General features: G+C 41.8%; 2 protein-coding genes across 6 annotated transcripts in view; both read left to right on the forward strand.

The window, feature by feature from the left end:
• The window catches only part of GCNT2 (glucosaminyl (N-acetyl) transferase 2 (I blood group)), a 110358-nt gene extending 96975 nt beyond the window's left edge, over positions 1–13383 (forward strand). For all 5 annotated transcript variants that reach the window (XM_055391295.2, XM_055391299.2, XM_055391294.2 and 2 more), the window contains 2 exons: positions 5366–5458; positions 10430–13383. In XM_055391295.2, the coding sequence (XP_055247270.1) occupies positions 5366–5458; positions 10430–10620 (284 nt within the window). In that variant the 3' untranslated portion in view covers positions 10621–13383. The remainder of the gene's footprint in view (positions 1–5365; positions 5459–10429) is intronic.
• Positions 13384–16896: 3513 nt separating this feature from the next.
• On the forward strand, positions 16897–18592 carry LOC109027295 (beta-1,3-galactosyl-O-glycosyl-glycoprotein beta-1,6-N-acetylglucosaminyltransferase 6). Its single transcript, XM_055391302.1, has one exon. It carries the CDS (start codon positions 17886–17888, stop codon positions 18522–18524), a length of 639 nt encoding a protein of 212 aa, XP_055247277.1. The 5' UTR covers positions 16897–17885; the 3' UTR covers positions 18525–18592.
• The last annotated feature ends 4386 nt before the right edge of the window (positions 18593–22978 follow it).

Consider the following 22978-nt stretch of genomic DNA (forward strand, 5'->3'; position numbering starts at 1 on the left):
GGTGGGTTCTTGGTCTCACTGACTTCAAGAATGAAGCCGCAAACCCACGCATTGAGTGTTACAGTTCTTAAAAGCAGCGGGTCTGGAGTTTGTTCCTTCTAACGTTTGGATGTGTTCAGAGTTTTTTCCTTCTGGTGGGTTCCTGGTCTCGCTAGCTCAGGAGTGAAGCTGCAGACCTTTGCAGTGAGCATTACAGCTTTTAATGCGGAGCGTCTGGAATTGTTTGTTTCTCCCAGTGGATTCGTGGTCTTGTTGGTTTCAGAAGTAAAGTTGTAGACCTTCGTGGTGAATGTTATCACTCATATAAGCTGTATGGACCCAAACAGTAAGCAGCAGCAAGATTTATTGCAAAGAACAACACTTCCAGAGTGTGGAAGGCAACCCAAACAGGTTGCCACTGCTAGTTTGGGCAGCCTGCTTTTATTCTCTTATCTGGCCCCACCCACATCCTGCTGATTGGTCTGTTTTACAGAGAGCTGATTGGTCCATTTTGACAGGGTGCTGATTGGTGCATTTACAATCCCTGAGCTAGACACAAAAGTTCTCCACCTCCCCACTAAATTAGCTAGACACAGAGTGCTGACTGGTGCATTTGCAAACCTTGAGCGGGATACAGAGTGCCGATTGGTGCATTCACAATCCCTTAGTTAGACATAAAGGTTCTTCAAGTCCTCACCAGAGTAACTAGATACAGAGTGCCGATTGGTATATTCACAAACCCTGAGCTAGACACAGGGTGCTGACTGGTGTGTTTACAAACCTTGAGGTAGATACAGAGTGCTGATTGCTGTATTTACAATCCCTTAGCTAGACATAAAGTTTGTCCAAGTCCCAACCAGAGTAACTAGACACAGAGTGCCAATTGGTGCATTCACAAAACCTGAGCTAGACACAGGGTGCTGATTGGTGTGTTTACAAACCTTGAGCTAGAGACAGAGTGCTGATTGGTGTATTTACAATCCCTTAGCTAGACATAAAGGTTCTCCACATCCCCACCAGACTCAGGAGCCCAGCTGGCTTTACCTAGTGGACCCTGCACGGAGCCGCAGGTGGAGCTGCCTGCCAGTCCTGCTCCGTGCGCCTGCACTCCTTAGCCTTTGGGCGGTCGATGGGACTGGGCACCATGGAGCAAGGAGGGGTGCTCGTTGGGGAGGCTCTGGCTGCGCAGGAGCCCATGGCGGTTGGGGGGAGGCTCAGACATGGCCGGCTGCAGGTCCTGAGCCCTGCCCCGCTGGGAGGCAGCTAAGGCCCAGCGAGAAATCCAGCACAGCAGCTGCTGGCGCAGGTGCTAAGCCCCTCACTGCCCCGGGTGGCGGGGCCGGCCGGCTTCTCCGAGTGCTGGGCCCCCCCCAGCCCACGCCCACCCGGAACTCACGCTGGCTGGCAAGCGCTGTGCGCAGCCGGGGTTCCCGCCGGCGCCTCTCCCTCCACACCTCCTAGCAAGCTGAGGGAGCTGGCTCTGGCCTTGGCCAGCCCAGAAAGGGGCTCCCACAGTGCAGCCGCAGGCTGAAGGGCTCCTCAAGTGGGGCCAGAGTGGGTGCCAAGGCCGAGGAGGTGCCGAGAGCGAGCGAGGGCTGCTAGCATGCTGTCATCTCTCACCGTGACTTAGAATGCGTAACCATCTGGGAATGCGGTCCAGTAGGTTTCAGCCTTATTTTACCCAGCTCCTATTTAAGATGGAGTTGCTCTGGTTCACACGCCTCTGACACCTCAGCCTCCCAAAGTGCTGGGACCACAGGCATGGGCCACTGCACCTGGCCAGATTCTGCATTTCTTTTTTTTTTTTTTTTTTGAGACAGGGTCTCACTCTGTTGCCCAGGCTGGAGTGCAGTGCTGCAACCTCGGCTCACTGCAACCTCCACCTCCCAGGTTCAAACAATTCTCCTGCCTCAGCCTACTGTGTAGCAGAGACTACAGGCGCGTGCCATCACACCCGGCTAATTTTTGTATCTTTAGTAGAGACGGGGTTTCACCACGTTGGAAAGGCTGGTCTTGAACTCCTGACCTCAGGTGATCCGCCCGCCTCGGCTTCCGAAAGTGCTGGGATTACAGGTGTGAGCCACCACGCCTGGCCAGATTCTGCATTTCTAACAAGCTTCCAGGTGCTGCTGATGCCCCTCCTCTTAAGAGCCACACTCAAAAAGCAAGGCCTTGTGCCCACTCCTGCCAGATATTTCTTCGCCTCAGGATTCTTTGCAAAAAGAGTAGAATTCAACTTGTTCTGTTTGCCCTTCTTTCCCCTTCTGCTTTTAAAAATGTAATGTTTTAATTCACAAACATGCATAATATCTAAGCACATACGTGTTTGACACCTGTCATCAAACAGAAAGTATTGAAGTTGAGGTTTGGAATTTCAGTAACACGAGGTTAGTAGGTGTTATGTGTTCATTTTATAAAGACAGCAGGTAATTAATTATAAATGTCACGATCTTATCTCTGCAATAATGGAATCTGTTTCTGAGTAAGAGTCAATTTGGGATTATCAGTATTAAAGAGAATGAAAAAGGAAGAAAAATGTCTTGTGCTTTCAAAAATAGTCATTTCAACATTAAATGACTTTTTGTCATGGGAATGTACTCTTCATACTTTTATGATGTAGTTATTTAATAGACATTGGCTCATAATAACACGTCAGCTAAGCACACAAATGTAGGTAAATAAGCCAGATTCTCTCTTTGCTTTCCAGACTCTCCTTCCCCATCCCACAGCTTCACCAGACAAGTTTTACTCCAAATTCTTTTAAAATGTGTGTTAAGAACAAAACAAGGTAGCTTCCTTTTAGATAGGCAAGCATCAAAATAATTGTAAAGTATTAAAATGCAAGTTAAAGAAATAGAAATATTGCTTAATAGTGTTTTTCTTGAATACTTGAATACTTTTATTAAATAAATTCAAGTTTAGGTAGCAAGAAGAAAAGACTCTTGCCTTATAGAGAGCCCTTAGGATTTAAGACTTATGCTGTTTACAGGAAAAGCTGTAACAAAATTTAATTTTAGTTAGGAAACCTGGTTACAAATCAGATCATCATATAATTATCATATGACATCAGGGCAAAAAAACAGACCTTTTTTCTTCTGAAAACGCACATTTTTATTAATATTTTTAAAAGCCTAATTCAATTATATTTCTTCAAAATATTGGTCTTGTCCAATTTTTTCTTTATTAAAAACTATTAAAAATATTCATTGTCTTAAGTAGCTTTTTTCTTCTTTTATTTTAGGAATGATCCCTCTCTTGTCACCCAGGCTGGAATACAGTAGTACTCAAACTCACTGCAGCCTTTAGCTCCTAGGCTCAAGCAATCCTCCCACTTCAGCCTCCCCAGTAGCTGGGACTACAAGAGTGCACCACCATGCTTGGCTAATTTAAAAAAAAAAAAATTGTGGAGATGGTGTCTTTCTGTGTTGCCTAGGCTGGAGTGCAGATGTGCAATCATTGTTCACTGCAGTCTCAAACTCCTGGGCTCAAGTGATCCTCCTGCCTCAGCCTCCTGAGTAGCTGGGACCACAGGTGGGAGCCACAACGCCTGCCTAATTTTTTAAAAAATTTTTAGTAGAGATAGGGTCTCACTATGTTGCCCAGGCTGGTCTCGGACTCCAGACCTCAAGCAATCCTCCCACCTCGGCCTCCCAAAGCACTAGGATTACAGGTATGAGCCACTGTACACAGCCCTTGAGTCGTTCTTTTTCTCATTAGCATGTGTATTAGCTTTTTACCTGGTACTGCAACAAATTACCACAAATGCAGCAGCTTCAACAACATAAATATATTGTCTTACAATTCTGTAGGACAAAAGCCTGACCAGGCTGAAATCCAGGCATTGGCTGGGTCAGGTTCCTGTCTGTAGGCTCCGAATACAATCCATTTCCTTGCCTTTTCTAGCTTCTAGAGGCCACTCAACATTCCTGGCTGGTGGCTTCTTCCCCCATCTTCAAACAGCAAAGGCAGAGTCAGAGTGGAGCCTTCTCACATCGCGTCACTCTGTCCAGCTCTTCTGTTTCCCTCTTCCAATGTTGAGGACCCTTGTGATTACATTTGGCTCACCCAGATAATTCAGGATAACCTCCCTATTTTAAGGTCAGCTGATCAGCAACTTTAATCTCCCTTTGCTGTGTAAAATAACATATTCTCAGGTTCCAGGGATTAGGATGTAGGCATGTTTGTCTGTTCTGCATGTGTGTGTTTGAGGGGGTGGGTGGAGGCCATTATTCTGCCTACCACAATATATCTTATCAATAATTAAAAAGAATCTTCTAAGAGAGGACTATTGAAATTTGGGTACACATAGCATTTGCACAGTGCCATTGCATCAAAATTCAGATTGCATTACTCACTGGTGGAAAATGCTGTAACTCTAAAGCAAAGTATTTCTCTTTTAGTTGCATTTATGTTGACTCCCATGTTTTCCTTTTCTTTTTTTAATTTTTTTTTTTTTTTATTTTGAGACAGGGGCCTGCTCTGTGACCCAGGCTGGAGTACAGTGGCACAATCATGGCTCATTGCAGCCTTGACCTTCCTAGGCTCACATGATCCTCCCACCTCAGCCTCCTACGTAGATGGGACTACAAGCACGTGCCACTGCACTCAGCTAATTTTTTATTTTTTGTAGAGACAGGGTTTCATTAGGTTGCCCAGGGATCTTCTTGCCTCGGCCTCCTAAAGTGCTGGGATTACTGGCATGAACCACTATGTCTGGCAACTTCTCTAGTAATGATTTATATATTATAATCTTGGAGTCTAACTATGATTAAATAGACCCTTCAATCTCTATGACCTATCCAAAATTTATTTCATAGACAGGGTTATTGAAAAACACTTAGCACAGTGTTTCTCAAATGGGGTGATTTTGCTCACCCACAGGACATTTGGCAATATCTGCGGACATTTTTGGTTGTCACAATTGAGGAGAGGGTGCTATTGGCATCTATTGGGTAGAGGCCAAGGATGCTGCTAAACATCTTACAAAACATAGGACAGCCCCCACAACAAAGAATCATCCAGCCCAAAGTGTCAATCGCGCTGAAGTGGAGAAACCCTGGCTTAGCAAGATGCCAACCTACAGCACCCCACCCCTCAACCGAATTAGGTATTAGTAAATGGATCAGAATTGTATTAGTATATTGATTTGTATATTGATTGAATTAGATGTTATACTAATTAGATGATGAGTCAACAACTAAAATTCTGGTCAAAAGATCAACTGGAGGAAACAGAAGATGGGTGGATCAGTACATACCAATCTGTGTGAAATGTGAAAGGTAATAAACTGAAAGAAAGTAAGCCTGACTTAGAGGCTTAATTGATGAAATTGATGCCCTTCTCTCATGATTCTCATCTCTACGCTTCTTCTTTATCAACATTGCAGGTGTTCCTGGCTCTATGCCAAATGCATCCTGGACTGGAAACCTCAGAGCTATAAAGTGGAGTGACATGGAAGACAGACACGGAGGCTGCCACGGTGAGGCTCTCGTTCCATGCTTCTAGGCCACTGCCTGTTGGTGTTAGCAGGAAGGTAGCTGTGGAATCCAGGGTTCTCATGGAGAGAGAATTGCTGCTATATTTAGACCAATCTGTTAGTTATTGGAGAAGCCAGAGGCTTCAAGACACAGTCCTTCAAAAATAAGTTTAAACATCTCATTGATGTTCTCCAACTTATAATTACCTAGGGAGATGGAAAAAGGGGTTCAAATCAGGGCGGCATGTTTTTCTCCCTGCTAGTTTTCAGCTTTCTTTCTTTCTTTAGAGGCAGGGTTTCACTCTGTCATTCAAGCTGGAGTGCAGTGGCATGAATGCAGCTCACTGCAGCCTCAACATCCTGGGTTCAGGCCTCACACCTCAGCCTCCCAAGAAGCTGGGACCACAGGTGTGCACCACCACACCTGGCTAATTTTTTTTTTTCTTGTAGAGTCAGCTTTCTTCTTGTTTATTCCTCTTGCTGTGCCTTCTGGGAGTCCAGCTGTTCAGAGGCGAAAGCCATCAGGAGGAGAAGTGATGTCATGTTGGCACCACAGAGAAAGCTGGGCCCCCAACCTCAGGCCAGTCCCTGCTCCCCCTACAGGCAGCCTTCCCAGTGGCTTGGAGAGCTGTCGGGGGTTGCACAGCTCTGGCATGATGGATGGCAGGTTACACTAGCAAGAAGGGTTCCCCTCCAAATGGAAAAGAACTAGAAATCCTAAGTCATTTCCATTTCTATAGAATTTTATGAAGGAGAGTTTTTATCAGTCCTGGCACACACTGCATTCAGAATATTGCCCAGCATATACTGGGCATGAGTATTAGTTTGCGAGGGCTGCCATAACAAAGTGGCACAGACTGGGTGCTTAACAGAAATTTATTTAGTTCTAGAGGCTGGAAGTCCAAGATCCAGGTATCAGCAGGGCTGGTTTATTAAGGCCTCTCTGCTTGGCTTGTAGATAGCATTTTCTCCCTGTGTTCTCACATGGTCTTCCCTCTGTGTGTGTCTGTGTCCTAATCGCCTCTTCTTCTAAGGAGACCAGTCATATTGGATTACAGCCCACCCTAAAGGTCTCATTTTAATTTAATTACCTCTTTAAAGACCCTGTCTCCACTCTGAGACACTCAGTGTTAGGATTCAACATATGAATTTAGAGAGACAAACAATTCAGTCCATAATATGCAATAAATATTTATTTAGTAAGTGACTGTTTGAACAAATGAATCAATGAATGAATGACAATATGGTGGTTTGGCCTTTTCTCTCTATGACAACAAGACTTTGCCTCTACTCATCAGTCCGTTTTTTTTTTTTTTTTTTTTTTGAGATGGATTCTCGCTCTATCACCAGGCTGGAGAGCAGTGGCGCCATCTCAGCTCACTGCTGCAACCTCCGCCACCCAGGTTCAAGTGATTCTTCTGCCTCAGCCTCCCAAGTAGCTGGGATAACAGGTGCATGTCACCACGCTCAGCTAATTTTTGTATTTTTAGTAGAGACGGGGCTTCACCATGTTGGCCAGGATGGTCTCAGTCTCTTGACCTCATGATCTGCCCCCCTTGGTCTCCCAAAGTGCTGGGATTACAGGCGTGAGCCACTGTGCCTGGCCCCATCTTACCTGCACCTAAATGTTAAATGTTTCAGGTGAAAATCTCCAAGTTGCTCCATCTCTACAACTCTCCATTACACCAACCTCTTTCTCATGTGTCTCTTGATGGTCTCATCCCACTGTGGACAGCAACGTTTTCATGCAACTGTAAAGAAATTTTGGTCCATTCTGAAGCATGTTAATATATTTACTTTAATCAGCCCATATTTTCTCCAGGGGACAGTGCATGCCACCTGCCTACATCATTTTTTTTTTTTTGAGATGGAGTTTCACTCTTGTCACCCAGGCTGGAGTACAAGTGGCACAATCTCGGCTCACTGGAACCTCCATCTCCCGGGTTCAAGTGATTCTCATGCCTCAGCCTCCTGAGTAGCTGAGATTACAGGCACCCACCACCACACCCAGCTAATTTTTGTATTTTTAGTAGAGACGGGGTTTCACCATGTTGGCCAGACTGGTCTCAAACTCCTGACCTCATGATCCACCTGCCTCGGCCTCCCAAAGTGCTGGGATTACAAGCATGAGCCACCGCACCCGGCCTGTACTACCTTCATCAGCCCTCTTAGCACTTAGAATGATCTTCAACTTGGAGTGCCCATCTCTGATTACAGTGTCTTTGTCACCTCCACTAGTTTCCTTCACCTACTTACATCCTACTTATTTTACTGTCTTTCTTCCCAGAGCAGAAGCTCCAAGACAGCTAGGATTTTTGACCAGTTTGTTCACTGTTGTATGTCCACACCTAAACCGTGTTGTTTTTGGTTTGAATTGGGATTTCCAGAGGTTCAACATTTCGAGCTTTTTCCTTCTATGAGCTTCCTTCTGAGGACTCCCCGTCTGACCCGTGTATTGTAAGCCACTACAAGATGTCCTCACCAACATTTTTGGTCCTTTTGCCATTTTGACCCTACAAGGCTGATTCCTAACCCTAATCATTACCACCATCTGCCTTTTTTGCCATTTGTACTTCCCTAGGCAGAGTATTTGTGGGGAGTGTTGCGGAACTCTCTTAAGACACACCCACCATTGGGTCCTGTCATCTAACTTCAGCTAGGCCTCCTGGCTACCTACTTATCCTTTTGTTTACCTCATTATTTTCCTAGTGCCCTTCCTAAGGGACACCTTTTCAGCTTTCCTGCTCACCTTTAAGCTCCCAAGGTGTATTAGTCCGTTTTCACACTGCTGATAAAGACATACCCAAGACTGGGTAATTTATAAAGAAAAAGAAGTTTAATGGACTCACAGTTCCACGTGACTGGGGAGGCCTCACAATCCTGGCAGAAGGCAAAAGGCACATCTTATATGGTGGCAGGAAAAACAGAATGAGAGCCAAGAATGAGAGCCAAGCAAAAGAGGAAACCCCTTATAAAACCATCACAACTTGTGAGACTTACTCACTACCACAAGAACAATCATGGGGGAAACTGCCCCCCACGATTCAACTATCTCCCACTTCATCCCTCCCACAACACATGGGAATTATGGGAGCTGCAATTCAAGATGAGATTTGGGTGGGGACACAGCCAAACCATATCACAAGGTTATGCTAAAACAGCCTTTCTATTCTCAAAAGCGACCATTTCAACTTGAAAAAGAACATTCAAGATATGTGATCAAAATTCATCATCTAGTCCCTTGTCATGTCATCCTGCCCCACCATCTTAGAGCTGTGTGGACACCTTCTTTCATTGTTCCCTCCTGTTTCAAGAGGACAAGTCACCTATCCTCCCAACAAAAGCCGCCAGCTATGGTCTCAGCTATCTGTGGGCCCCCTCTCTCAGACCCTTGCCCTTTTGCATTCTCAGCCTCTCCCTTTCTGCTGCCTCTTTGCCTTTTCTCTGAAAGCCTGTACTCATTGCCCCTATCTTGAAGACATCGAGTTGTCTATGAACCTTCTGCTTTCTCCAGGCCGAAATATTCTTTCCTTGTTCACTTCCATTTCTTTAATCGTGTGCTTAAGGCCTGTGTTTTTGGTTCTCGCCGCCTGGTCATTCTTTCACTTCCTACAATTCTGGCTTCTTTCCCCAATGACTTCTACTCTCTATTATGATTCTTCCCAGCCCACTGAATTAATCACCATGTTCTATCTGTCCTTCTGTACTAGTGTCTTCAACATCCTCCCTTTCCCACTCATCACAGACATTAACTTTGAACAAGCTCTCTAGTTTATGTTATTACTGCAGCCTCTTGGTTTCTAATGTACCTTGCAAAACACTTCAAAATTAATCTTGCTAAAATGAGTTTCATCACTTGATTCTTCTATTCAAAAATCTTTGAGGACCGTCCATACTTGTGAGACGCAAGGCCCAACCCTTCAGTCTGTGAAGTCGGTCAACCAGCAATTGTCCTGTGTGCCCAGAAGAATCTCTGGAAAATGGGTGCAACTTCCTACCATTCTTGTTTCTAACCTATTCCCAACAAAACCCCCTCTCCCAGCAGGAAGTCCCCACCCCAAAAGCTATTGAGGTTAAAAAAAAAAATTCAATATTGACGTGTTACATCACTGAGGTTTATCACACATCTAGGCAGAGGTACAAAGTAGGCACTTGGATAGACCAGAGCTCAGGAAAAAGACTTACTCAACGCAACCCATAAAGATCTCTCCCACCTGTACCACTGTAGGACTTCTCATCTGTAACTCTCATTTAGTAATACAGTAGGCCCCCCTTATCCATGGGGGGATACATTTCAAGACCCCCAGTGGATGCCTGAAACCACAGACAGTACCGAACTCTAAATATACTTTGTTTTTCCCTGTACATGCATATCTATGATAAAGTTTAATTTTTGAAGTAGGCATAGTAAGAGGTTAACAATAATAACTAATTATAAAATAGAACAATTATAACAATATGCTGTAATAAAAGTTATGTGAATAAAAGTTCTGTGAATAAAAAAGTTATGTGTAATAAAAGATATATGCTCTCTTTCTTTCTCAAAATATCTTAATATTTTTGGATCATGGTTGACTTCGGGTAGCTGAAACCTCAGAAAGCAAAACTGCAGATAAGGGGGGATTACTGTACATGAATGACCTTGTAACACCTATTATGTTACTAACACAATTTTAATAGTAATTTTGATATAATATACACAATAATTAACATAATTAAAATATTAACACCTGTTATTTTATGCCTTGTATGATTTAACTCTCATTTTTTTCAAATAACATATTTGTACCTCTTGTTCTTCTAAATAGAGTTCCAGTTCTTTGTGGGCTGAGACTGCACAATCATATTTCATTTGAATCCTGTACCATTGGCACAGTTGTAGTTAGTCAGAGAGTACCTCTAGTATTCTGTAAGTTCATCACCCTTTTGAAAGCAAGCATGTTTTGACTCTGTTTCTTGTTCTTTCTTTTGCAGGCCACTATGTACATGGTATTTGTATCTATGGAAACGGAGACTTAAAGTGGCTGGTTAATTCACCAAGCCTGTTTGCTAACAAGTTTGAGCTTAATACCTACCCCCTTACTGTGGAATGCCTAGAACTGAGGCATCGCGAAAGAACCCTCAATCAGAGTGAAACTGCGATACAACCCAGCTGGTATTTTTGAGCTATTCATGAGCTACTCATGTCTGAAGGGAAACTGCAGCTGGGAAGAGGAGCCTGTTTTTGTGAGAGACTTTTGCCTTCGTAATGTTAACGGTTTCAGGACCACGTTTATAGCTTCAGGACCTGGCTACGTAATTATACTTAAAATATCCACTGGACACTGTGAAATACACTAACAGGATGGCTGGGTAGAGCAATCTGGGCACTTTGGCCAATTTTAGTCTTGCTGTTTCTTGATGCTCACCTCTATATTAGTTTATTGTTAGGATCAATGATAAATTTAAATGACCTCAGATCTTTGCACCAGATACTCATCATATACAAATGTTTTAGTAAAAAAGAGAATTGTAGATAATACTGTCTAGGAAAATAAGAATTAGGTTTCTTTGAAGAAGGAATCTTTTATAACACTTTAACAGTCACCACTGTGCTCAACCAGACAGATACTGAAACAGCTTTCTGGATAATTCACCAATTTCCTTTAAAACATAAGCTACCTGAATGGAGAATAGATCTTGTTTCTGAGTTTCAACACTAGCATTTTTGGCTTACTCATGGACAAAGTTCTGTATATAGTATAAAGTCATTAACAAGAAACAGGATATGCTTTAAGACAGAATTCACTGTCTGTTGCTTCAGTAAAAGGACCTCGGGGAATAAAACATTTCTCTCTTATATGCCAGAATGTAGGCTGGTCCCTATGTCATGTCTTCCATTAAGAACACTAAAAAGTCCTTGCAAGAATGGAGATATGCATTCAAGACAGGTGCTATCACATAGATCTAGTCTGAAGTCTGGAACACTTTCCTCTTCTATGACCCCTCTCTCCCCAGTATTATCTTACTTGCAAAATAGAGACCAAATTCTATCCTGTGAGGCTTTTAATTGCACCATAGTATGCTCTGAGTAGCTTTACACTGCCTGGTACTGATAGTAGTGGCTCGATTTTTAAGAGCCTTCAATTGTAGATGAACATCTCGGTTATTTATCCCTCATTCATCCATCCATTCATTCATTCAGCCTTCATTCAATAAACATCTCTTGAGTGTCTATTATGTACAGGACATGTACTGAGACAAAAAGGAAACATAAGAGCTTTTTCACTCTAAAAATCTTGGCAATAATGTCAACACCAGAAAGCCTCCTCTGGAGAATCTTACAGAGTGATTGTAGTTTAATACAGGAACACACAGGGCTGTGTAGCATGATACCAGGCCCAGGAGATCAGTAATTACAAATTAAGGGTTAAATCAGAGATTATTCAACAGAGAGGGAGAAAGGAGGAGACAGAGGGAGGACCTGTTGTGTTCCAGCCATTCTGGTATTCCTTTATGTATCTAGTTTCATTCAAACCTCACAACAGTCTTGTGAGGCCCTTATATAATTACTCCCATTTTGCAGATGAAGTAACTGAGGCTTAGAAAGGTTAATAGCACCGGGGAACAATTTCTCTGGGTGAGAACTGGGACTCTGTTGCTGGTCTTCTCAGTTCATTTCCTGAGGTGGATTTACTGAGAGAAGGTGAAATAAAGCCATATTTAGTATACCAGAGAAGGTAGATTTTAAGAATGGTCTCAGTGTTAATATTGAGAAAAAGTCCTGTCAGCTCAGAAAAAATGTGAAGTCTACTTTAGTATTCCTGTAATACTAAACTGTTGAGTTTCTAAATATTTATTTATTCTAACAAAAAGCAATTACTACAATGGATGACACATTTAATGAATGCAATTTTATTTTTTTTCTGTAACTGTGCTTGTTGAATGTCAATCATATTTAAAGGGAATGACTTTGAAGTAAAACCTTTTTTCTTGCTACTGAAAAAAATGAAGTTGTTTTGGGTGGTAAAGGGTTAAGGAATAGGGACAGCTGGTCACACAAGCAACTCTTGAAGGCCACATGTGAAAACCTGTCACTTGCACAGAGGCCAGCCCCACTAAGGTGACCAGAGTGGGCTCCAAGCACAAACGGCCATTGCTATAGATGGGACTGTGTCCCCCCAAAATTCATGTGTTGGAGCCTTAACCCTCAATGTGATGGTATTTGAGATGGGGACTTTGGTAAGGGAAGTTTAGATGAGGTCACGAGGGTAGGACCCTCATCATGGGATGAGTGCCCTTACAAGACCTCTGGCTTGGGCCGGGCGTGGTGGCTCACGCCTGTAATCCCAACACTTTGGGAGGCCGAGGCAGGTAGATCACTTGATGCCAGGAGTTTCAGACCACGCTGGCCAACATGGTGAAACCCCATCTCTACTAAAAAATATAAAAATTAGCTGGGCTTTGTGGCATGTGCCTGTAATCCCAGCTATTTGGCAGGCTGAGGCATGAGAATCGCTTGAACCCAGGAGGTGGAGGTTACAGTGAGCTGAGAGTGCCCCACTGCACTCCAGCCTGGGTGACAGAGCAAGACTTTGTCTCAAAACAAAATAGGTGAGGGGATAGCCAATGCACTCAGGGTCAGCAGTGGAGTTTAAAAATTGTCTCTTTTCAACTTATTTAAATGACAGCACCTGAGAAGAGGAAACGTTTTACACTGGATGTTTCTCATGTGGAACAAGAAATCTTTCTGGAATTGATGTTTACATGTCTGTTGTTGGTCATCTCTCGTATGTCTTAAGTACTTTAATGTTGGAAGAGCATAGTGTTTGGGCTAGTGGGTTTCTGACAGCCCATGGGAATGCCCTGAAACTACTGTATCTGATGTTTGTTTTCGATGAGGTTCCATGTTTTGTTTTCTTAGGAATAAATTAATATATTGTTTTCCACTTCGGGGATACTGTGTATTTTTATATGACAATTGGTTAAAAATCCACTAAAGGATATGTCTAACAAGGCAATTCTCCTGGTATTAAACAAAATTTACATTCATACATACATGCATACCTGTCTAAGAAACATCCATCCACTGAAAAATCATTAAACTTTCCCATTGTGGGGTGTTGGAGAGAGCAACTCGGACTGATAGAGAGAAGAGGGCTCAATAGAAGATCAGTGTCATTTGAATTGGGTCTAACTTTTTTTTTTTTGGTAAGAGTACAAGTATTTTTAAAATTTGAGACAGGAATAAGTTAACTTATTATTTACCTGCCTTTATTAGTCATTTAAAAAAATCAAGATATACATTAGGAAAAAGTTTTACGTTAATATTACCATAATTACTGATCAAGTGCCAATGTTTTTGAGCAGCATTTCAATTGTAAGTTTGATAAATATTGCCTCTAACAGACACATGGAAAATGATCAATACTAAAAAAAAAAAAAAAAAAATCATTTAAAGGACATCTTATCCATCATATTTTTTCAAATAAAAATATTTTAAAGCTAAAGCGAAAAACATTTTAAACTATAATAAATACATACATGCTCGTAAACATGGAAATAATGAAGAATATAGAATAAAAAGTGCACTACTTTCTCCAGACATAATCACTTATTTGCTTTTTTTGGTTTTTGTTTTTCTGAGACAGAGTCTCACTCTGTTAACCAGGCTGGAGTGCAGTGGCACAGTCATGGTTCACTGCAACCTCAACCTCCTGGGCTCAGGTGATCCTCCCACCTCAGCCTCCCAAGTAGCTGGAACCACAGGCATGTGCCACCGCACATGGCTAATTTTTGTATTTTTTGTAGAGAGGATTTTGCCATGTTATCCTGCCTGGTCTCAAACTCCTGGGCTCAAGCGATCCACCTGCCTCAGCCTCCCAAAGTGCTGGACTACAGGCTTGAGCTACCACACCTGGTCAAGTGCTTTCTCAGTGTACTGATATAATCTATAGCAGTGCTGTCCAGTAGAATTTCTGCAATGATAAAAATGTTCTACATCTGCACTGCCCAATATAATTGTCACTCACATAAGCTAATGAGCTCTTGAAATGCAGCTAGTATGACTGGGAAATATTCTTTGACATTTTATTTAGCTTTAATTTTTTTTTTTTTTTGACACGGAGGGACTCATCCAGGCTGGAGTGCAATGGCACAATCTCGGCTCACTGCAACCTCCACCTTCCAGTTCAAGCGATTTTCCTGCCTCAGTCTCCTGAGTAGCTGGGACTACAGGTGCATGCCACCACGCCCAGCTAATTTTTGTGTTTTTAGTAGAGAGGGGATTTTGCCATGTTGGCCAGGCTGGTCTCGAACTCCTGATCTCAGGTGATCTGCCTGCCTCAGCCTCCCAAAGTGCTGGGATTACAGGTGTGAGCCACCGTGCCTGGCCAGCTTTAATTAATTTAAATAGCCACATATGACTAGTGGCTACCATTGGACAGCACAGTTATAGAGGCAAACATCAGTTATATGTATGTGCTTGTATATACAGTGTATATACAGTGGGCATACTAAAAACACATAGATATACTGGCATATTTGAATTGATTATATAAATAAAAAATAATATATCTTTGCAACTTGCTGTTTTAGTTAGACCTTTCTTTTTTTCTTTTTCTTTTTTTTTTTTTTTTAAGAGAGACTAAGTCTTGCTCTGTCACCCACGATGGAGTGTAGTGGCATGATCATGGCTCACTTCAGCCTCAAACTCCTGGGCTCAAGTGATCCTTGCATATCAGCCTCCCAAGCGTGTACCACCATGCCCGGCTAATTTTTTATTAATTTTTGTAGAGATGGGAGTCTCACGATATTTTCCAGGCTGGTCTCAAACTCCTGGCCTCCAGCGATCCTCCCACCTTGGACTCCTAAAGTGCTGGGATTATAGGCATGCACCTGCCCATAATGCAATTTTAAATAGTAGCAGTGGTAGCAGCTTTCCTTGTGTTGTTTCCAACATTAAAAAGCACGTTGAATTACTGTTGTTGGAGATTTGATATAGCTTTTTAGTAGATACCTTTTATTGAGTTAAGAATTACAATAGCAGAAAATAAATATAAGTGTTATGATTCTGATTTTTTAAATCCCAGTTGCTATGTCTTTTTTGTTGGCTGATATAATTATGGGTGACAATGTGTTGTTGTTGTTAATTTTTTTCCCCACATATTAATTCAAAAGATAAGAAAAAAGGTTTCTACCCCTGCTTTTTTTTTTTTTTTTTTTTTTTTTGAACACCTAGACTTGAGTACAGTGGCGTATGCTATGCAAGAGACTGGAGCAGGGATCCATTTAAACAGAGAGCTACACAGTTGGAGTTTGGGAATACAAATGCCTGAGCTGGAAGGTGTCTATTATAACTCCTCCCTCTACTGGGTGGGTTGGTTTAGGGATTCAGGGGTCAAGCCAATTGGAAAACACATAAGTGGACAACCTCTGAGGGCTGACTTCTGACCTTGGAACAAGAATGTCTTTGACAGGAGGAGGACATGGGCGAAGCTGACTCTGCTCACCTTTCCGTGAGGAACACCTACAAGCTCTGAAAGTGGTGAGAATCTACAGTGGCCGAATGGAAGGTCAACCTCAACAATCCTGTTTGAGCCCGGGAAGCCTAACCTGCATCTTGGGAAGGATCTATCGGAGATAGGCTGGCAGAACAATCCAAAAGGGTTCCTGACAAAGAAATACAGGACTCAGAAACTGACATTCAACATCAAGTATCAGACTGCAGAAATAAGCCTAGGGCATAATGTGATGGAGGACTCAAGATATTAGGAGAAATCACTGAAAAAGTTAACGCCAGGTTAGTTAAAGTGAATTATTTCAAGTTCAGGCCATTGGCTGCAACCTCTACCTCCTGGGTTCAAGCGATTCTCCTGCCTCAGCCTCCCAAGTAGCTGGGATTACAGGTGCCCGCCACCATGCCTGGCTAACTTTTGTATTTTTAGTAGAGACAGGGTTTCGTCATGTTGGCCAGGCTGGTCCCGAACTCCTAACTTCAAGTGATCTGCCCACCTCAACCTTCCAAAGTGCTGGGATTATAGGCGTGAGCCACTGCACCTGGCCTAGAATATTTTTTAATGTATGTAGTAAATCCTACGGCAGCCATTAAAAATTACATCAGTAGATGAAATACAATACAATCATAAAAATGCTCAATTAAAATCAGAGAAGGTGGCGGGGCGCGGAGGCTCACGCCTGTAATCCCAGCACTTTGGGAGGCCAAGGCAGGCAGATCACAAGGTCAGGAGACCGATACCATCATGGCCAACAGGGTGAAACCCTGTCTCTACTAAAATACAAAAAATTAGCTGGGCATGGTGGTGCGCGCCTGTAATCTCAGCTACTAGGGAGGCTGAGGCAGGAGAATCACTTGAACCCAGGAGGCAGAGGTTGCAGTAAGCCAAGATCACGTCACTGCACTCCAGCCTGGGTGACAGAGCGAGACTCTGTCTCAGAAAAAAAAAAAAAAAAAAAGCAATAGTTTGAAATTGTATGAATAATCAAAATTATTAATATATATGAGTAATGGGTCATGTTAAAACTTAGTCCCTAATCCTCCACAGTCTACAGCAGTTTATATGGAAACACTGTCTCCTCTAAAATCCACAGCCAGTTGTGGGGAGATTTTGCCATCCAATGTTGCTGGGACCCTTCAAAACTAAATGAATGAGGGAAATGAGTCACTCATTCAATTATTCATTGGAAAAATCAGCTGAGTGCCCAAATGTGCCAGGCACTATGCTGAGCACTTTGGATAAAAACTCTTAAGACCTGGCCATGCCTAATGAAGTACTCTTACTTGAACGGACAGAAATCTGGAAGGATCCTCCTGCTTAAAAGGTTAGGAATGATAAGCAAGATGGGAAATTACTTGAATATACCCAGATATGCATACCCAGGGAGAAGTTAGCCACAAAAGGAGGGGTAGATACAGAGAGGTATATAACTGGACACAATTACAACAAATTAGATGACTCAACAACAGAAACAGGAAATGGGAACTAACCCTTTACCCCATCTCCCCAGTTACAGCCACACAGGACAGAAAGGAGGGTGAGTCACACTGAGTAGTCTTGGTAGCCCAGCCCAGATGAGGATGCATTGACTAAAAGATCAGAACATTCGCAGAACAAGAAGTAAGAAATACCACAGAATTGACACTCAACTGAGGAATGGCCAGGCATCAAAATAAGCAAATGGGATCTGGAAAAGTGAATGCAACTGATAAAGTGGCCAAATGTAGAGACTTGTAGAGAAGTAAAATGTTTTAGAAATTGATTTATTTCTTTAACTCTTAAAGAAGAATTCTTTCTCTCCACCCTTCTACCCCAAGGTGTCAAAAACTAAAACGAAGTTTTGGAGCTGTTATCTTTGTATCATTACTCTTCAAATTATAATCATAGTCACAGTATTATACAATGTGCATGTAGGTCAACCAGAGAGTGGTCAAATGGATGACGTAGGTGGTGAATATCAAGCCCTTTCCCGACTGCACGTCTGCGACGCAGCCCTAAATGGGAAGACGGTGCAAGTGTTGCCAAGTGCTTTATCCACAACGTTTGGAATAGATTCTTGCCCTTACTATGTGCTAGAGAACCACTATATCACAACTCCTTTGTCCACGGAAGAAGCCGCATTCCCTTTGGCATATGTAATGACCATCAGTCAAGATTTCGATACATTTGAACGGCTTTTCTGGGCTATTTACATGCCTCAAAATGTCTACTGTATTCACGTTGATAAGGCGGCCATGATTGACTTTAAAATTGCTGTGAGTGAATTATTGGAGTGCTTCTCAAATGCATTTATATCCTCACAGTCTGAGTATATTATTTATGGTGGAAAATCCAGGCTCCAGGAGGACCTGGCCTGCATGAGAGATCTTATAGCATCAACTGTTCAGTGGAGATATGTCACTAACACTGGTGATCACGATTTCCCCCTAAAAAGCAACAGGGAGGTAGTTCAGTATTTGAAAACAATGAATTGGACAAACATTACACCTAATTTAGTGTCTGTTCTGAAATCTACTGAAAGGATCAAATATACCCATAGAGAGTACAGAACCAGAGCACACAATTTGTCCTAAAGAAGCATAAAAAGAAGAGCCCACCTCCACGTCAACTCAAAATCCACTTTGGCTCAACTTACATTGCCCTTACAAGGGAATTTGTCCATTTTGCTCTTTATAATAAAATAGCCATTGAGTTACTCCAGTGGTCTCAAGATACCTACAGTCCAGATGAACATTTCTGGATTACACTCAACAATATTCCAGTTGAGTGTGGTTTCCTTTCTCATTTCTTTTTTGTTAATTTTTTTTTTTTTGAGATAAAGTCTCCCTCCATCACCCAGGCTGGAGTGCAGTAGAATGATCTCAGCTCACTGCAACCTCCGCCTCCCGGGTTCAAGTGATTCTTCTGCCTCACCCTACCAAGTAGCTGGCATTACAAGCGTGTGCCATCACATCAGGCTAATTTTTGCAATTTTAGTAGAGATGGGGTTTCTTCACGTTGGCCAGGCTGGTCTCAAAGTCCTGGGCTCACGTGATCCGCCTGCCTCGACCTCCCAGTGCCGGGATTACAGGCATGAGTCTGTGTTTTTATTTTTCAATCAAGATGATGTATAATTATGATTTTTAAAATCAAATATTATTAAAAGCCTTCTTATAATAAAGATTTATGGCCTTATGCCCTGCTCCTCCCCATGTGCAGTCCCAATTCACAAAAAAAACTGTCATATTTTAGCTGTTCCTCCTAATGGTGACTTCTATGCAAAGAACATGCTTATGCTGCCATTTCTTGATACATTAATTTTAATATTAAGTAGCAATATCCTGTTATAGTGGTTAAGAATGTTTATATCCTCTACCCACAAAATTTCCTTCACTTATCTCTTTTAATATTGTGATTTTAAATCAATTGTCAATATTTACATGATCATAACTATGAAGCTATTGTTCATAGCTGCCAAGGACTCTACATTTTGTTTTTCCTGAGGTTTATGATTGCCTCAGGTTTTTTTCTTCTGTTACTTCTTATATATACTTATCACTAATTATTTCAAAATGCTTAATCTCATTGGTAAAGTAACTATGATTATTTTCCAATTGTTCACCTCTTTTTTTTGTTGTTGTTTTTTGAGACAGAGTCTTATTTTGTCACCCAGGCTACAGTGCGGTGGTGCAATCTCCGCTTATTGCAACCTCTGCCTCCCAGGCTCAAGCGATTCTCGTGCCTCAGCCTCCTGAGTAGCTGGGACTACAGGCATGTGCCACCATACCTGGCTGATTTTTGCACTTTTAGTAGAGATAGGGTTTCACCATGTCATCCAGGCTGATCTCGAACTTCTGGGCTCAAGTCATCCACCAGCCTCAGCCTCATGAAGGGCTGGGATTATAGGTGTGAGCCACTGCACCCAGCCATGTTCGACTCCTTATGCCCTCCCAGTCTGGCTTCTTCTGCCCTCCCAATCTGGACATTGTCTCTATGGGCCTGTTGTCTGTGTTTATCTTACCTGGAAACCCTCTTCCTTGTTATGATGTTGAATCTTATATTCCACAGAATCTACATTATCTATCTTTTATATCTATCTTTATCTATCTTTGAATATTTAAGAATTAAATAATATGAACTCACACATGTGCTTCAAAATAATCTGAGAGTAGATGGGGAAGTGAAACATGATTAGTTTATAATTATTGATACTGGATGATGGGTATGTCAGAGTTAATTATTGCTCTACAATTTTCGTGTGTTTAAAATCTTCTATAGTAAAAAGAATTTAAAACCTTAATAGCGGTTTCATTTTTTGAAGTTATTGTAAATAAGATAGTAATTCCTATTATGTTCTTCTGATTATTTTACTTATAGTTTATTTATTTTTGTATATTATTTTTAAATTCAGCCATATTGCTAAATTCTCTTATCCTTTTTTTTTTTTTTTTTTGAGACGGAGTCTAGCTCTGTTGCCCAGGCTGGAGTGCAATGGCACAATCTCGGCTCACTGCAACCTCCGCCTCCCAGGTTCAAGCAATTCTCCTGCCTCAGCCTCCTGAGTAGTTGTGATTACAGGTGCATGCCACCACACCCAGTTAATTTTTGTATTTTTAGTAGAGACGAGATTTTACCATGTTGGTCAGGCTGATCTCAAACTCCTGACCTCAGGTGATCCGCCCACCTTGGCCTCCCAGACTGCTGGGATTATAGCTGTGAGCCCGGCCTGTCTTATCCTTTTTAACAGTTTTCTAGTTGCTTCTCTTGGATTTTTCATGTATTCAATTATATAATGTGCAAATAAATGATAAATTCACCTAACTTCCAAAGGTGAGGTACATTTGTTTATGTAATTTGTTAACAACTACTTTCAGAATAATAGTATGGATAGTGGTAATCCTCTTATTCTTAACTGTAATAAGAAACTTTCTAGGTGTGTGTTTGGTGAGTGCATACTTGTTTGTTGGGGATGGGAAGGGAGCTTTTAGCATCTTTCTCTACTTTTTCCAAGTCAATTGTCTACTTAGAGTTTTCATCCCTTCTGGAGTTGGTTTTTGATGAATTATATTTCCCTGGAAAATTATTCATTTCATGTAGATTTTCACATTTATTTTCAGAGTTGAACATATGCATCTCTTATAAATCCTTTAAATTCTTTATATATCTACTGTTAATTTCCTACTTATCAATTCTTATTTTGTGTAACTGTGATTTTTCTCTTTTTCTTTAAAAAATTAGCTCAGCTAACAGTTTCTTGCTGTTTGTTTCGATTCAAAGACCCAACACTCGGATTTCACTTATTGGTTCTGCCATTTTTTTCTTTGCAAATGTATTAATTTCCAGTTATTATTAATTCTTCATTTTGCTTTTATGAACTTTGTTTTGGTATTCTTTTTCTAACATTTGGTGGTAGATGTTTGTTTCTTTTTCTTTTATTCCTCCTTGTTTATTAATTATTTAAAGCTGTAATTTTCTTCTGGTCACTGCATTAGGTACGAGATTCTCATAAGTTCTAAGTAGGCTTTTCATCACTATTTTCTAAATATTGTACAATTTTAATTTCAGCTTCCTCTTTGACCAAAGAGTTGTGTGAGAAAAAAAGGTGTTTTTTGTTTTGTTTTTTGGTTTTTGGTTTTTTTGAGACAGAGTCTTGCTCTATTGCCCAGGCTGGAGTACAATGGTGCGATCTCAGCTCACTGCAACCTCCACCTCCCAGGTTCAAGCGATTTCCTGCCTCAGTCTCCCAGGTAGCTTGGGATTACAGGCGCCCAGCACCACGCTCGGCTAATTTTTGTATTTTTGGTAGAGATGGGGTTTCACCATGTTGGCCAGGCTGGTCTCAAACTCCTGGCTTCAGGTGATCTGCCTGCTTCAGCCTCCCAAAGTGCTAGGATTATAGGCATGACCCACTGCACCCAGCCAAAAAAAAAAAAAAAAAAGTTTTTTTAAAGTGTCAGGTGGCATTTAAAAAATTTCTGGTGTGTGTGTGTGTGTGTGTTTAAATTAGTATTTAATTTTTCTCTTTTATTCCATTTGATCACAGAATGTTATCTGTATTATTTCTACTTTGCGAAAGTTGTTTGCTCTGTGGCTGCATCTATGATCAGTTTTAGCAAATGTTTTATGGACACTTGAAAAAAATATGTATTCTTGGTTTTCAAGGTATAAAATTCTACTTATATTCATATAAATTAACATGCCTTATTTGGTATGTTTTAGGTATTATAACTTTTTTGTAATCTGTTTATTGGCTCTGTCAATGCTTAATTAAAGGGAAGTTAAGCCTACTAGAACTTTGTTTCCCTTCCTCTTGCAGCATCCTTCCCCTGGGTGATTGTTGTTGTTGTTGTTTTGAGACAGAGTCTCGCTCTGTCACTCAGGCTGGAGAGTGCAGTGGTGCGATCTAGACTCACTGCAACCCCTACCTCCCGAGTTCAAGTGATTCTCCTGCCTCAGCCTCCCGAGTAGCTGGGATACAGGTGCCTACCACCATGCCCAGCTAATTTTTGTATTTTTAGTAGAGACAGGGTTTTGCCATGTTGTCCAGGCTGGTCTCAAACTCCTGACCTCAGGTGATCCACCCACCTCAGCCTCCAAAAGTGCTGGGATTACAGGCGTGATAAGCCACCACGCCTGGCCCTTCTCCTGCCTTTCTAACAACAATTATGAGCTGGCAAAGAAGAATTTCAGGATCCAGCTCCGATCACAAAGGAGGATACATTTACAGCTGAAAGGATTTTTACAGGATCCAGCTCCATGATCACAAAGGAGGATACATTTACAGCTGAAAGGATTTTTACAGGATCCAGCTCCATGATCACAAAGGAGGATACATTTACAGCTGAAAGGCAACAAGTTAGTAACTGGCACAGTCCACCCCTTTGGCTATTGTTTCCATTTGTATCCCTACAGGAATTTGGACTTCCATATAACAACAAAACAACTCTCTTTCCACCTGGGACACATCTACCCTTTGTGCAAGTGGGAAAGTTGTTATACTTTCTCTTAAACTAGGAGACACTCAATCTCAAAAGTCATTCTATCCATT

Source organism: Gorilla gorilla, chromosome 5, assembly GCF_029281585.2.
Source record: "Gorilla gorilla gorilla isolate KB3781 chromosome 5, NHGRI_mGorGor1-v2.1_pri, whole genome shotgun sequence".
Taxonomy (NCBI): domain Eukaryota; kingdom Metazoa; phylum Chordata; class Mammalia; order Primates; family Hominidae; genus Gorilla; species Gorilla gorilla.

Bases quoted from the DNA above. Each gene is read 5' to 3' on its own strand.
- LOC109027295 (XM_055391302.1), top strand. From the start codon at position 17,886: ATGGATGACGTAGGTGGTGAATATCAAGCCCTTTCCCGACTGCACGTC.